We start from the raw sequence: 15,427 nt of genomic DNA on the forward strand, positions 1-15,427 counted from the left end.
TTTTTTTCCCATTCTTTATTATGCACTTTAACTCTGTGTAAACACTTTTGCCTTCATGCAAAGGAGAGTTTCTCAGCCCTTTTGCATTCCTTTGACAGTGCTAGTTTATTTTGGTTTAAATTCTTTTTTCAAAAGAGGAGTTCAGGATAGTTCTAGTTTAGGGATGGCAATGCAAGCTTTATAGTGATTGGTTTCAATACAGATTTCCTCTTGATGGAGAACAAAGCACCTCAATGTCAGTGTTATGTGGCACAGAAGAATAATAGTTGTTCAGAAGAACCTGCAGATATTTCTTCCCAATAAACAGTGCTTTCTGAAGTTGTTATTCATCCTTAAAAACTTATGTCAGGGGAGATACTAATGTGGGATTTTTGTTGTTATTATGTACTAACCTGGTGTTTCACTTTTTGCAGCCTTCCAGAAACAAGATAGCCATGGCCACAGAAATTGGCTCCCCGCCACGATTTTTCCATATGCCGAGGTTCCAGCACCAGGCGCCTCGGCAGTTGTTCTACAAAAGACCTGATTTTGCACAGCAGCAAGCAATGCAACAGCTTACTTTTGATGGAAAGCGGATGAGAAAAGCTGTGAACCGAAAGACCATAGACTACAATCCCTCTGTAATTAAATATTTGGAGGTTAGTTAATTTTCTGGTTTTGTTTGAAAGAATTTTCCTTCCTGAAAGTTAGGATTGTGCTTTTCAGTGTTCATAGATCAGTCTGGAATACTGCTGTATATTCAAACTAAGTGACAAATGCTTGTAAATTTGGTATGGTATGTATGGTAAGATGTTTGGTCCGTGGTAATAAAACTGCATATGTACATTGTAAACACCAACTTTTACATCTGTCTTGGAATTCCAACTTGGAGTGCAATTGAGTGTCTTGTGTGATGTTCAGAATTTTCAGTGAATGTACAAGGTTGTTATTAATAATGTAATTGTTCTTGGTTTTGTTTTGAAATTAAAATTTCCCAAAATGGGAAATAAACTATTACTCCTTCCTCTACAAAACCAGGGCACAATAAAATGTTTTCTTATTGGTTTGCTAAATAGCACTGTAACTTGCCCTGTGGTCTCTGAAAGTCCCTTTCTGTACATTTAATAGATACAGAACAACTTAAATGAAGTTTTGTTGAAGAAATATTCCTGTAGAAATGCTTATTTAACTTTGCTGATGAGGTGGCATTCGTTTGTTAAAAAATAGAATTTTATGATCAAGATACACTGTACAAGGTACTTTTTACTAGCTCAGAAGAAACAGAATCAAATATGCCAATACAGGAATTGTTGGAATTTCAAAAGCAGTGCTGCAAAGCCATGATGAATTCAATCTGCTGTGGCCAGTGCATGATAATATTTGTAGTGTTAACAATTGGAAGATTGTCTTAATAAGAAATTTCAATTATCTTCCAAGATATGTTTAAACACCAAACATTCAAAACATGTATTTTAGGAATGCCCAAACTTGAAAAAGATTCTATTAGTAGTGGACCAATTCTTAAACAAAAACCAAACAAAAACCACAAACAAAAACAACCCACAAAAACGTAGCAGTTCAGGACCTTTTTTACTGTAGCAGAAATAAGTACCTTCAGACTGGTGCTTCTAAAACAAAATGGAGGGGAAAAAAAAATCTGTATGTTTTGGATGCCTACACAGAATTAGGATATACCAGAATTCCATTTCAGTTCTGGCTTCAATACTACTGATTTAATTTGCAATTCTAAAAAAGTGCAAAAAAGAGTTTATATATAACTTGCCCTTGGCTTAAGAAATTTTAGCAAATTACAGTGGTGTATGCTGGAAATATTTTACCTAGAATTTTAGTTTTTAATATGTACACACATCCAAATTGGTGAAGTCTACAGCACAAAGATGAAATAATTTCATTCTTAAATCACTTAAAGTGTTTTTGCAAAGGTTGTGTTTGACAGCTCACAATTTAAATAATTGAAGACATTTCTGTCCCTTGGTCTTCTAAGTTTTATCCATTTGAACACATTATCTTCATACTTCAGCTGCAGAAGCATCCTTTCAAGCTTGTGTCACTGTGTGGGATTTCATTTAGAGTTCGTCGACACAGCTCCTAATGGTGTAGATGCTTGTCCTTCAAAAGCATAAAGCTTTTGAAATGACTGAGCGTGCTTCTTGCAGAGTACCCGTTAACCTTGGGCAGCAAAGTACGAATCATCTTTGCCACAATCATGTGGCTTATTACATGGGACTGCTCCTTTGATATTGCTAAACTGACATTTTAAATGAGCTGATGTAGTCTGATGAAATCAAGACTTTAAACATTACTGAATCTTTTGTTATGCCGTAGAAATTCTACAGATTTTCTGAGACCAAAGTATTTGGACTGAGTTTATTCTAAAAATCCTATCCTTGGAGTACTATGGAACTTCCAAAACAAGCGGTTATTGTGTTCCTTACTTTCTGTTGTTTATAGTGGTGATACGAACTAGTTGTTTTCTTCTTTCCAGAATAGAATATGGCAGAGAGACCAGCGTGATATGCGAGCAATCCAGCCTGATGCGGGATATTACAATGACGTAAGTAAAGTCTTCCTATTCCCTGATGAAGTTCTGTGGATAAAATTTGTCCAGAAGATCAGAAGGGTTCTGCCTGTCAGCTGAGGCTAACTTTCTTGTCCACAAGAGGCCTCAAATATATGAAGGGTGTCTTCATTCTCTATTATCTTGTTTGGTTGGAATCTGTGTCCACAAAGAGAACCTGAAATGGGATAGGCTTTTAATGTTTGGGTATAAGAACCCTTGTAATGCACTGAGCTTTCACAGCTGGTCTTGAAGATGCTGGTTCTGGATGTTTGAGTTGGTAAATCCTGGAGACTTTTTAACAGTTCTACTGACTTGACTTCTGATAATACCCCTGCAAATTATAAAACTTGCTTTTCCAGAAATGGGTGTTCAGAATGTACGCTTTTCTTGTGGTTTCTGGTTAGAAATGTCATCACTAAATCTTTTTGTTTCTTCTCTCATAGTTGGTTCCTCCTATAGGAATGCTGAACAACCCTATGAATGCTGTAACTACAAAATTTGTTCGGACATCTACTAATAAAGTAAAATGCCCAGTGTTTGTTGTCAGGGTGAGTATTGTGTTGGATTTACTTAGTTGTATTGTCTTAATTTAAATTAGAGTGATATTATTAAGAAAGAAAGAACATAACAGTTCAAGCATTTCTAAATAAAACTAGAATACAGAATGCATGGACTACTTCTGTGTCCAGTCTTCTGTGGAGGGTTTTAGAAAATTAAGTGGTGAGGTCTGAGTACAAAATAATTCTTCCTCTGGGTTTGAGGTCCCCTTCCTATGTTTCCCACCTTTGGAGGGGCTAATATATCTTGATTCACGGTAAAGAAGGGAATTTGGTCTGTGCAGTTTGACTTGTAGCACCTTTTAATGTCTTTTCAGTGATGTCAGCAGTATTTTTTACTATGGAAATTGTGTTCTAGAAATGTACTGGTGCCAATAAGTTGCTGCTTCTTTACGACTAGACTTTTGCATTGCTTTTACAGTGGGCTTTGTCCTGTTGTTACAAAAGTCCTCTGGCACAGTTCTGCATTTTTTTTCTATCTTGCATCATCTAGAAAGTCATTTAGTAAATTCCAGTTTTGCAAATTGCCTGGAAGAAGGTTGTGTTTTGGAGGGTTACAAAGAAATATTTGGATGTTTGCACAGTCTAGGTAAATTTTTCTTTTGCAGTGGACTCCTGAGGGGAGACGCTTGGTCACTGGTGCATCTAGTGGAGAGTTCACTTTATGGAATGGACTGACTTTCAATTTTGAAACGATATTGCAGGTAAATTCATCTCAAGATTTCTGTGGTTTTCCTTCAGGTGTTGGAGCATGTTTTTAGGAACGCACCTTCACGCTGCTCATCACGGGTCTCGTGGTCTAAATGCAGTAATGGGAGTCTTAGAGGTCTCTTATTCTGCTCTGACCCCCTTGTCAGACAGTGGCTATAGGCAATTCATTTCATGCTTTTCATCCCATCTCCATATGCTATACTAACCGTTCTCAAGAACGTACTATGAGTATTTGTAATAATAAACGCTTTGGAAACAAAATGCAAATACTCTTATTATATAGAAGACCATTGTATACAAGGGTAAGGGTTTTTTTTTTCCCCACAATAACATCTTTGACTAAATCATCATTGATTTTGTTTCTTTGTTGCAGCTGTTAAGTAGGAACTTTTGCTACCTTTTCTATTTGTATGGGTCAGATAGTATTTGTACATGTTTGCTAGAAGTTTTGTTTCTGAATTTACAGGCTCACGACAGCCCTGTAAGGGCTATGACTTGGTCACACAATGATATGTGGATGCTGACAGCAGACCACGGGGGATATGTGAAATACTGGCAGTCCAACATGAACAACGTCAAGATGTTCCAGGCACATAAGGAGGCGATTAGAGAGGCCAGGTTTATACACAATATACCATTTTCTGTAGTACCTATTGCCATGGTTAGACTGTTCTCTAAGTGTATTCTGGGTGCAGAAATGCATGGGTTCTGTCAGATTCTGGGAAACTTCCTGCACCACATAAACACAATATTTTCTTTTGTTTCCACACTCTCACCGTTTTGCTGGCACCTTTCTGAATTGGTGTTGTCCCAGTATCCGCCTCTGCAATATGTTAGAGATGTATTTGTCTGCCGCATTTTGCACTGGTATTCTTTTCACTTTTATATGGTGACGATGTGTATCAGTTATTCCTTTTTATACGCACTGTGTAAGACGACAATTTCATTCCAAATAAAGAATTCAGTCTTTAATAATCCAACTGAATAAAATATAAAGCCTTCAGAAATAAAACACCTGCATAGTTCTCACAAAATAATAAAACACTAAATAAAGTGAAGAACTGCTTGGCTTGGTGAAGCCAAGACTTCCAGTAATACTAAATACCCACGCAGACTGCCACATACAGAAGTCTAATGTTAATACGGAATGGGTTCTACAAGCTTGAAACTGTAAGCAAGCCATTGAAAAGAAGACTGTAGGATATTCTCTTGGTTCAGTGTTGATGCCTCAGTTGTGCAAATGTCTATATAAAAAAAAAATGGACTCTAAAGCGATATTCTCAGTAAGATGTAAATGAAGGATGTTTCTAAAGCAAACCTGCACGTAATCTTTAGTCAGATATGGAAATGTTTTTAAAGTAAGCCTGAAGAGAAGCTGCAGATCCAAAATGAAGCTAAAGCAGTGCTCTTCGGGTTCAGGTGCTGGCCCTTGGCGATAAAGGTTTACTGCCACAAAACCACTTTCCACTAAAGTCACCATTTTCTTTGATAGAGTGCAGCATTTTCTGTCAGAGTTTGGTTATGAGAAGTGCTTACACTGGATTCAGTTACTGTCTGACTATCATGGCCATACACTGAATTTCTCTACTATATTAAGCCCTTCCCTGATCATAAAGATCTAGGATTTCACAAGGGTTCCCTCATGGTCTTTCACTGTACCAAAAAGGGAGTGAGTGCCTGTCAGTTGCTGGAGATGTGCTGGCCCTAATCACGTGGCTAAGTAACTCCTTGCTTTCCAGTGACTTTCATCAAGCAATATTGACTGCTCAATCTGGAAGCTGCTTCTATGTTTGTAGGATTCTTTTCATGATGTTGATGGGGTGTAATAAGAGGGATTTTTTCCAAATTACTTTTACGATAAGTGGTACACATGTCTTGTATAACTTTTTTTCCTAACAGTTAATCCAACTAACATTTTCCTGTGACCAGCTTTCCCTTATTTTTGCTTCTCTGCTACAAAGCACCTGTGGCTGAAGAGGAGTGGTTTTGCTAAGAACTGTTCTCCTGTTCTTCTTCACAGTGTCACTTTCTTATGGTGTTACCAAACATGAAAATCCAGGGTGACAGTTACCAAATAATATTGATGTTGCTTCTCATCCTGCAGAGGAGGCACTAGTGTGTGCAGTTATAGATAGGACGGTGCTAAGAAGGAATTCTGGATTTTTTTCCTCATTTGACAAGGGACTGCAATGCAATAGTAAACCTATGCTAAATTCATGTCTTGTGATGAAGTGTCATTTGACAGGCACTGTATTCACTTAGAAGGTCCTATGTTCAAATGCATCCTTCAGTGTATAACACATTACAGTATAATTTTGCCCTGTCTGAGAAGCATAGATAATCTGTTAAATGCTGACTTCTTTCCCCTGCTGTGTGTCTTCATGTAACAGTTTCTCACCCACGGATAATAAATTTGCTACATGCTCTGACGACGGCACTGTTAGAATCTGGGACTTTCTACGTTGCCATGAGGAGAGAATTCTTCGAGGTATGTGTACCAAAAGTACTGATTGGGGTATTTCAAGAGGGGGAAAACCTTTTTTTTTTTAACTAGGTGTTCACAATACTGAAGTATCAGCTTGACTACATTTTTGTATTACATCCCTGTCTTATATCCTCCAAACAAGTTTTTGTTTGGCTGCTGCTATAGGTGCCTTATAATATTCAGGTAGGCTGCAGTTCATGAGGGTGTTACTCTAGTTACTATCCCCTTAAGCTCTGAACAATGGAAGTGGATATAATGACACTTTTTCTGCAGCTAATGTTGGTAGAAACAGTTGTTTCTGGATCAGGAATACATTTATCTTTCTCCAAATCTTAATCTTAAAGGATGCCATTCTCTTCATGGGAGTGCCTTCTATTCTGAAGTCTTCAGTGGCAAACTAGTTACTTTTTCTTAGTCCTTAAGAAGATGAGAGCACTTAGGTGGAGAGAAGTAGTAAATTTTGATCACATAACGCATAGCACGTGCAAATAGTCCTACCTTCAGTTTGATGGTTTTCTGCCCACCATCTCTGTACACTTACTTCCGGTGCCTTTCCACTGGCCTTATTCAGCTTTCTCCTCTTGTTGCAATCTTATGAGGACATTAATCGCTTCTGACAGCTGTTCTCTCTTGCAGAAGATATGAAAGGTACATAATTTAATAGAAGAGTATGTTAGACTGCCGTGAGGTGGGGGTTATAGGCGTGCAGATACAATGCAAGAAGGTATGCAATAAAACCATGGAATTTCAGTTGTAAGTGTGTGAGCTTGTTCACTGCTTTCCTGAACTAAGGATTTTTCTTTTTACATGATGCAGTTCCAAGTTGAAAGCATTTTAAATTTGCTGAAGAAGCACTGTCCCTGTTTCTCCTGACTCTTAAGCTGTCTTCTTGTTTTACTCTTAAAAACTGGTACTCTAAAAATGTATTGGGCTCCAGCATTCTTGCAGTGATGATATTCTAACAGAATCTGTGTGTAGACATTATGGTAGATGTGTTCTTTGCAGGAGCTGGCAAACAGATTTCTAGGCTATAACATTTACACCAGTTATTCTGGAAGGGCCCAAACAGATTTGGGACTGTTTTGCTTGATGCTCTACAAGAGAAATCATTCTGCACTAAACACAGCCTATACCCTCCTCCAGGTTTGTACCAACTACTCATTTAAACTGTGTGGAGGAAATGGGGATTGCCTCCATGCAGAGTTGTCAAGATCATAAAAACCCCTCCAATTCTTCTACTTTGTTTTAACATTTTGCCTAAAGTAGGAGGAGTAAAGCATTTAATTTAGGCCATAAAGAACAGAACTTGCATTATGCTTCCTTCTGTTTACCTTGCATACTTGAACACTGGGACTGTGACTGTATCTCAAATGGAATTATGCTAATTTCTTACATCTTATACATCTCAATATACACTTTCTAGTTTGAAAAACAGCTCTGTGAAGAATATTTTTACTTCTGCTTACATGATGTACCTACAATACATTTCATCTTTTATGCACGTTGGAAATATTTTTAAAACTTTGCATCTCTGCATCACCAGTAAAACCAAGCCAAAAAAACAAACACCACCAAAAAAAATCCCCCACAATAAAATAAAAATAATACCCAAAACGCTGAGTGTTGGGGGTGGGAGGATGTTTCTGCAGACATGCAAGTTTGTTTTGGTTTCTGTCCCCTCGTACTATTGTTTAAGATGATCAGAAGATGTATTTGAAAGAGCTGTGTGGAGTAACACTTAGGTAGCTTTCTTGGTGGAAAGTACAAGCTTTCATTTTGTTATTTGGGGTTCAGAGCTTATGGCTTTACAGAACTTATCCACGTGCATTCTACCTTTACATATTTAGGAGTGTGACCTGTAAAACTTTGCTTAGTACAGCCTTCAAAACATGTAAAAATACTCATGCCAATGCCATTCCAAAGTTAGTGATCTGTAAATTGAAATTCTGCTGGCACTTCATTAAAAATGTATTTCATTATACACAGAAAGTGATGAAATGCCATGCTAAGGAATGTTTTTTTTCTCTTCCTACTTTCACAAGCCATGCTTCAGCTATTCTGGATAATATTGGTGATGTGAAGTTGAAGGGATTCTACACTGTAGATTAGATCCAAAGCTTCATGTTGTGTTTGAAGGTATTCTTCAGCTTATCACACTGAATTATAAAAATCAAGTGAATCTTATCAATTTACAGTCAGATGTGTTCATTTAAAAAAAAAAATTATCACTCCCAAGGATGCAAGATCAATAGATCATTATTCCTACTGATTTTTTCAGTAGCAAATGAAGAAATGTATTTTGAAACACAGACTTTAAATTGAAAGTGGGGAGGTTTAGATTAGGTATCAGGAAGAAATTCGTCCCAGAGAGGGTGGTGAGGCACTGGAACAGGTTGCCCAGAAAAGCTGTGGATGTCCCATCCCTGGAAATGTCCAAGGCCAGGCTGGATGAGGCTTTGAGCAACCTGGTCTAGTGGAAGGTGTCCCTGCTCATGGCAGGGGGGTTGGAACTAGATGGTCTTTAACGTCCCTTCCAACCCAAACTGTTCTGTGATTCTATGATTGAGGACTTTAATGCTAAGGAATGCTTTTAAAGCAACTCTATAAGGAGCCTTAAAGCTATTAGGATATGCTTTACAGTATTTGTCCTTTCTATATCAGCAGACTTGTTACGGATGCTTTTGTTTACACTGCAATGAACTAATATAATTTATTTCTGTTATTTGATGACATGGTTCTCTTTATTTGAAACTGGTCTGAGGGAACAATTTGTGTCTTACCTTCCAAAGAGGATTGCAGAAAAAAATAGAGGTCATAAATTACATAGGACTAATTCTTAAGGTTTTGCTGGAGTTCTTTCAGCTGTCTACAGTAGGCTGCACAATTTTTTCAGTAGTTAAAGCCACAAATATGTGGGCTGTATGAGGAACGCTTACGTACTGTTTTCACCTGCCTTTTAATTTGTCAAAATGAAAATAAACAGGACAGCCTGCTTTGTTCTTCATTTTCATTTAGCCGCTTTTCACTAAATTGTAAGTTTGCTGTTTCTACTCTCGTGGATTTCCAGGGCATAGTAGGTGGAGTTTTGACATTCTATTTAAAGTACGTCCAGATTTATCAGACTACTTTTTAATATTGTGAAGTAGTGAATAGGACTAAAATTTTCAGTTTCTTGGGCAATCATCGTTAAGTAATTAATCTTCAAGTGAATTATCTTGGAAGAACTTGAAGATGGGGGAAATGGCATTGTCATAGTCAGTTACCTGCTTGCTCTTCCCTCCAGCCTAATTACTGTCTGTCTCTTCTCTCAAAGTAAAGGTGGTGTACTCCTAATTCTGAGCTGGTAGTTTTTGCCTGTGTTAATTTCTGTACATCATCTTGATGATGATAACAAGTACAGTTTGGTGCACTTCCTAATGTATGCTGGTAGCAATCGAACTGATGTTAGAATGTTTTTGTTGAAATACCAAGACATGGGAAACAGTCCATAGTATAGCGATCTGTTGTCAATAATCTGCTACCCTGAAAGGCATTTGCAATAATGGCGTTTATAACAAAACGCAGTCAGGTCTAAACAGTTGCAGTGAAGTTAATGCCAGGACTTACGTACACAGTCCCCATTTCTATAAGAACGTACACACTGATGGCTTTTATTAATGGCAGTCACATCTAGAGAAAAAAAGAATGCAGTAAAAGCTTGATAGCCCTTTATTTCTGTTGAGAAATTAATATTATCAATGATTCTAGTGGTGGCTGTGAATCTTTGGGTATGTTCTTAAGGTATCCCTGATAATGTTTTGACTAGATCATTAGTAAACACAAGATGCCTTAATTATTTCCAGTATGAAGTCATGGGTTAGGAGGCTACGAAGGCACTTCAGTATTGTCAGTCCCTTCTCGTTCCTTTCAGTCACACACACAAAGTCCAGTAGAAATGCGTGCTTGGGAGAGTTGTAAGATTTTCATTCAGAAGTCTAGATGAGCTCTACATTCCCAGAAATTCAGAAGTTGCCTGGCTTAAATAGGGCTTTTGGGGGGTGACCCTACGCAGGTCTCTGATGGATGGTAACCCAGGGTTTGGTAAGATAAGTAGATAAGGTTTTTTGTAGATAGGTTTTTATATTTTCTGGCTGCAAAAATAGGATAGTGCACTAAGTAGTCTTCCAGCCAACACAGTAGATTTGGCAAAAGATTTTTCTTATTGTAACTTGGACTATCAAAAGCAATCATGATTCCTTTACATTCTGTCTGGATTTAAAATTTGCAATTTGTAAAACAGATATGTTTTTATCAGTGTGTGATTTACTCTGAGGAAAGTCTTTTGCCTGTCTCTGGTAACATTGCTCTGCACAGAACTTCCAGTTCCGGCGTAACACCAGTGCCAAATCGTTCACCTACAAATTAACATGTATGTCCGTACATGCATGCAGAAGTCACAGCAATCACAGTAAACTTAATTTTTACCTGCTCACAAGTTCTGAAGAGGTGTCTCCACAGCAAGGCGTTCTGAAATAACTGGTGAATTTTTTATTTCTTCCTTTATTCCTTTTACTCCATTTCTGGGTCTTCATTAGCAAATAAAATACCATGGAGTGTCTTTGTCTTTAGTGGTTTAAATTTATTGTGTGGTTTGTGTATTCTGCGCTTTGTGCCTGAAAGTGAATAATCTCTTCAAAGTTTTTGACATCCGCTTCTTCCGTTAAAGAACAAATCCTGTACTTAAATTCAGAGGTGATGTGTTCAATAGTTAAAAGGAACCTGAGAACCGGAACTAACCAGAACTCCAGTTTGGTCTTTCACTTTAAAACATACACTAGTACCTCTTAGCCTTTGAAGCAGGTAGCTTCTAAAATCGTTACCTTTTCCTGGAACGTTATTGAACTCTATATTGGATGAGTTAAAAGGAAAAAAAATTGCTTATGTTATTGTTTCCATCTTTCTACCTTTTATATGAGCTGTTTCTATTTTCATTATCTCAGTAGGGAGAGAAACCCAAGCAAAATTCAAGAAATGCATGTATGTTGATACTGTTTCTTGTAAGGAGACATTGTGTTTAAACCCTCAGTTTTTGTGAGGGCTTCCTTCTTTGTACTGTTAGGACTTCAGGTGTATCTGGTATGTATTTTACTCTACTGATACATCCCTACATGAGTAAATGGTAGAAGGATTTTTCCTTAGAACAAAAGCCCAAGATGAGATGAGACCTGGCTAATATTGGTACCAGTTGTATCAATCTAGAGAAGGCAAATCCTTGAATTTTTGGACTTTAAGATGAGTGGTTTTGAAATGCTAGTGTTGAATTAGTTAAACATCTTTGTTGGTAGATTGTAGCATGGCAGTTTACATTGCAGGTCTCATATCCTTGTGAATCTTCATTGCCAAAGCCAGGTTTTGGATGAGGGAGAGAGATAAGTTGCAGCTAAGTCTTTTGGGGTACAGTTACACTCTGAATGGCTGTGCACCAAATTTGTCACGTGTTTGACACAAGAAATGTTTGGGAGCCCACTCACCGGGATGCTAACAGTGAACCTGTGAAGGGTTTTTTCCTTCATGAGCAGTTCAAATCACTTGCGCAGTCGGTGATGCTCTGCTGTATGCATTGTGCCAGCCCTGCTGCTGCCACTTTGGGTTGTGTGCATAAATGACTCTACGTAGTCTCATTCAGTTTTTCATTGCAATAGAAGATTGAGAGTTAGAAATACTATATACTTTCCAACCTCATAAATAGAAATTATCTTGCAAAATATATTTTTCCAGTATCTCTATACTTTTTCGAGAGTTAATTAACACCAAAAGACTTGGAGTGTGAATACACATACACCCTCCTGAGCTCATAGATAACCTCAGTCATTGCTGCTTGCTGGGGTGGTGGGTATAAGCTACACTAGATGGGAAGCATCCAATATCTTCTTGCTTGAAGCCGCTATTGTTCAAGTGTCAGCTAGCAACTCAGTTTTATTTCTGAATGTGACTTTCAAGGCTACAGTGTCTTGGTTTTCTCTGTATGGGAAACTTGATTAGAAGTAGACTTTCTTAAATAACCAGTTCTATTTGTTAGATGTAAAAATCCATCTGAGGGATCAGAAAAACTTCTTGCTATGTTGACTTATATCAGGTTTCTATTTGATGTGTTCTGGATCGGACAAAAATTTTATTTTGATCAACTGTACTTGAGACCTTTGGTTTCTGTGCTTAAAAGGTGGTGATTAGGAGGTACGTTCATGATGCCTTTGCTCTGCTTCCTAAAACACTGCAAGGAGAATTAGAGGGTACTGAAGTTTGCTCTTGAAGCTGGTTGAATCCTACAAGCGTTTGGATTATATTGCTTTTCAGTTGTGAGTACCGTTGAAGTACAACCTGCTAAGTCTTAGAGTTCTGATTCACATCTAAAAATCTAGTGTTTTAGAAATCTTGAGAAGTTAATAACTAAGAACATACAGAATTCTCAAAGAATGAATGAAAGGGATCATGACAGATGAGCCACAGCACCATGCCATGAAAAAGTTTTACCGCACACTTCTGTCAGTGCTTTTCATGAGACAAGAATGAAGAGGCTCTGTGCAAGGATGATATTATTTCAGATTCAGTTTTGAAATCTCTCTTCCTTTCAAGAAATTATCCTGAAGCTGAAAGTTACAGAACATGTCATGTTGAGTCCAAGGGCAAATTTTACACTAAAAAAGCTAGTACTTGTAATAGGGTCTTGAGAAACCCTAGAGTTTCACCGAACAGCCAACTCTTAGTGCTGCTGTGAAATAGATTCCTTGCATCTGCTGCCTTCTGTGTGTTTGATAATTGCAAGGGATAGATAAAATAATAAACTGGGTGAGACCTTTTTTATGGTTTGTTAATATAAATACTTAAGTGGTGAGAACTTTATTGTCATCTGTTATGACTGCATGTGGAAGTAAACGTAATATGGCATGTGGTCAGGGTATTGCATAAAGTAGGAACCACTGATGCAGCCGCGAGCTTTTTCTCAAGTCCTGCTCATTGTCGGTTAGAAGGAAAACCACTGTTTTAAGCAGATTATATTGATACTGATGAAAAAAGTCCCAAACTCTAAAGACATTTAAATATAGATGCTAAAATTATACCAGTCTTTCTCAGCACAAGTGCAATTTTTGACAAGGATGCAGGTCACATGCATTAAAGATAGTGGCTTCCTGGTATCTACTCACCAGTATTTGTCATCTCAAACGTTCTCAACAAACGAAATCATCTGGAGTTTTTCTTATGCAAGTTATGTCAGTAACTCATCTTCTCTGAATATTATGCAGAGAAATACTCAGAATTGGGCACTTCATTTATTATTTTTTTAATGGAATCTTTCGTCTGACACCATTTCTTACTGGAATCTAACTGCAGAAATATGCTATTTCAGAATAAATGGTAGCAGTCTTCAAAAAATAAACCCCACAATTCCCTAGTGCAGGTAATTCATGTCAGTCCTTAGAATCTTTCCTTGCAGGCTTCTGCACTCCACTTTTCTTTTGTGTGTGGATTAAACAGACTGGGTTTTTTTGCCTCTCTCTTCATATCCTGTAGTTACTATACTAAAAGCTTTTGTACATCTAGGAAAGCATAGACTTTGCGAAGCATTTGATAGTTTCCTTTGCATCATTTCCATTCTTCATACTCAAATTATTCCCTATTATAGTACACTTAGCTCCAAGTGATATTCTGGCTTTAGTAGGGAGACGCTCTGCATCCAATTTTAGCGCGTGAATAACATTGCAGTTCTCACACTTCTGGAAAAATTCTGGAGGGTGTATGAAAAGAACAACCAACATCTGGTGTAACAACTGAGAAAAGGTAGTGGCAGTGTGAACAAGGAGATGAGGAGTTGGTGGTGGGAACTAACAGAAGTTCTGCTCCTGGTATTGTGGGGATAAATCAGGGCAAACTCAGTTGCTGGAGCAACCAGAGAAGAGGCTGGGGTTTTATGGCTGAATGACACACTCAGACACAGACGGACACTATATAAGGTACCAAGAGTCTGTATATAAACTGTAATGTGAGTGGAAATATGTAATAATGGTACCGATTCTCCCCCTCCCTTTTTTTAAAATTTAGTGTTCTGTGTCATGACTCTCAGAGACTCAGGCTGATGATTTTGAGTAGTTAGGAACACGTTCTGTATTCATTCAGAAGATGAGTATGGAGTGCTAATTCAGTGAGCAAATGATACCAAATCTAGGAGAAAGCTGTCTCTACCAGTTGATTAAAACTACTTACGGTTTTAATTAGGGACTAAGTAATGTGGATTTCCCAATGCCCCCAATTTTTGTCAGTTTAACAGCTCTAAATCTGAAATACCTAATAGTTACTCCTCAGACCTAAGCCTAGCTCTGGATTGCTTCAGTTGAGACTGTAATCGAGGCACATGCATGTTGCATGCTTCTGCAAAAACTGGTTGATTAAGCATGCAAACATGTAATAAATATTAATTTTCAAAGTACAGTGCCAGAACTTTCTAAGTGACTGAGATTGATTTCATGGTGAAAATAAAAACTCTCTTTTGCTATTTACAGATAAAGGCTTTTAGTTGAAAACAAAACCCTTTTCATGGGAAGACATTTTGATTTTTACTGCTGAAAGTATATGTGTGTGTTTCAGGTAAAGGAACTGTCTTTAAAAATTTATAAATCCATATTTTATGAAGGAAAGTATTTTTATAGAGTGTATTTTAAATTCAAAATGATAGGGCTGTTAAGTGTCTAAGGTTCAGAGAGGCACAGTTGTAAGCATCAGAAGTACAGCTGTATGGGAGAAAGTGACAACTTTACAAGATACTTTTATCTTACCAAAAATAATTCTTAGACTGGGTTTTACACTTTTTCCATCCCAGACAGTTTGGACAGATGTTTCTAGTTCTGCAAAATACTATTTTGATACATTACATAGTCCATCAAGTTCTGGCTTGTGTTCAGCTGTTTAAAGCACAGGTTAATTAAGTAATTTTTTTAAAGATAAAAGAGATTATTTTATCAATATTTTTCATTTTGTGTATAAATTGATTTAGCTCCAGTAAAGATAGGTGAGTAGAGCTACTCCCGCTATAACTACAACCACATCAAGAAGTGGCTGTGTCACTTTAGTGTAACTTTCTCT

General features: G+C 37.5%; 1 protein-coding gene across 3 annotated transcripts in view; it reads left to right on the top strand.

Annotated features, from left to right (window-relative positions):
- Positions 1–418: 418 nt before the first annotated feature.
- The window catches only part of WDR33 (WD repeat domain 33), a 52,060-nt gene continuing 37,051 nt past the window's right edge, over positions 419–15,427 (top strand). For all 3 annotated transcript variants that reach the window (XM_010160759.1, XM_010160760.1, XM_010160758.1), the window contains exons 1-6: positions 419–638; positions 2,486–2,554; positions 3,004–3,108; positions 3,726–3,821; positions 4,295–4,446; positions 6,219–6,316. In XM_010160759.1, coding sequence (XP_010159061.1) covers positions 435–638; positions 2,486–2,554; positions 3,004–3,108; positions 3,726–3,821; positions 4,295–4,446; positions 6,219–6,316 — 724 coding nt within the window. In that variant the 5' untranslated portion in view covers positions 419–434. The remainder of the gene's footprint in view (positions 639–2,485; positions 2,555–3,003; positions 3,109–3,725; positions 3,822–4,294; positions 4,447–6,218; positions 6,317–15,427) is intronic.

This window comes from Eurypyga helias, unplaced genomic scaffold (assembly GCF_000690775.1).
Source record: "Eurypyga helias isolate BGI_N326 unplaced genomic scaffold, ASM69077v1 scaffold22161, whole genome shotgun sequence".
In the NCBI taxonomy this organism is placed as follows: Eukaryota; Metazoa; Chordata; class Aves; order Eurypygiformes; family Eurypygidae; genus Eurypyga; species Eurypyga helias.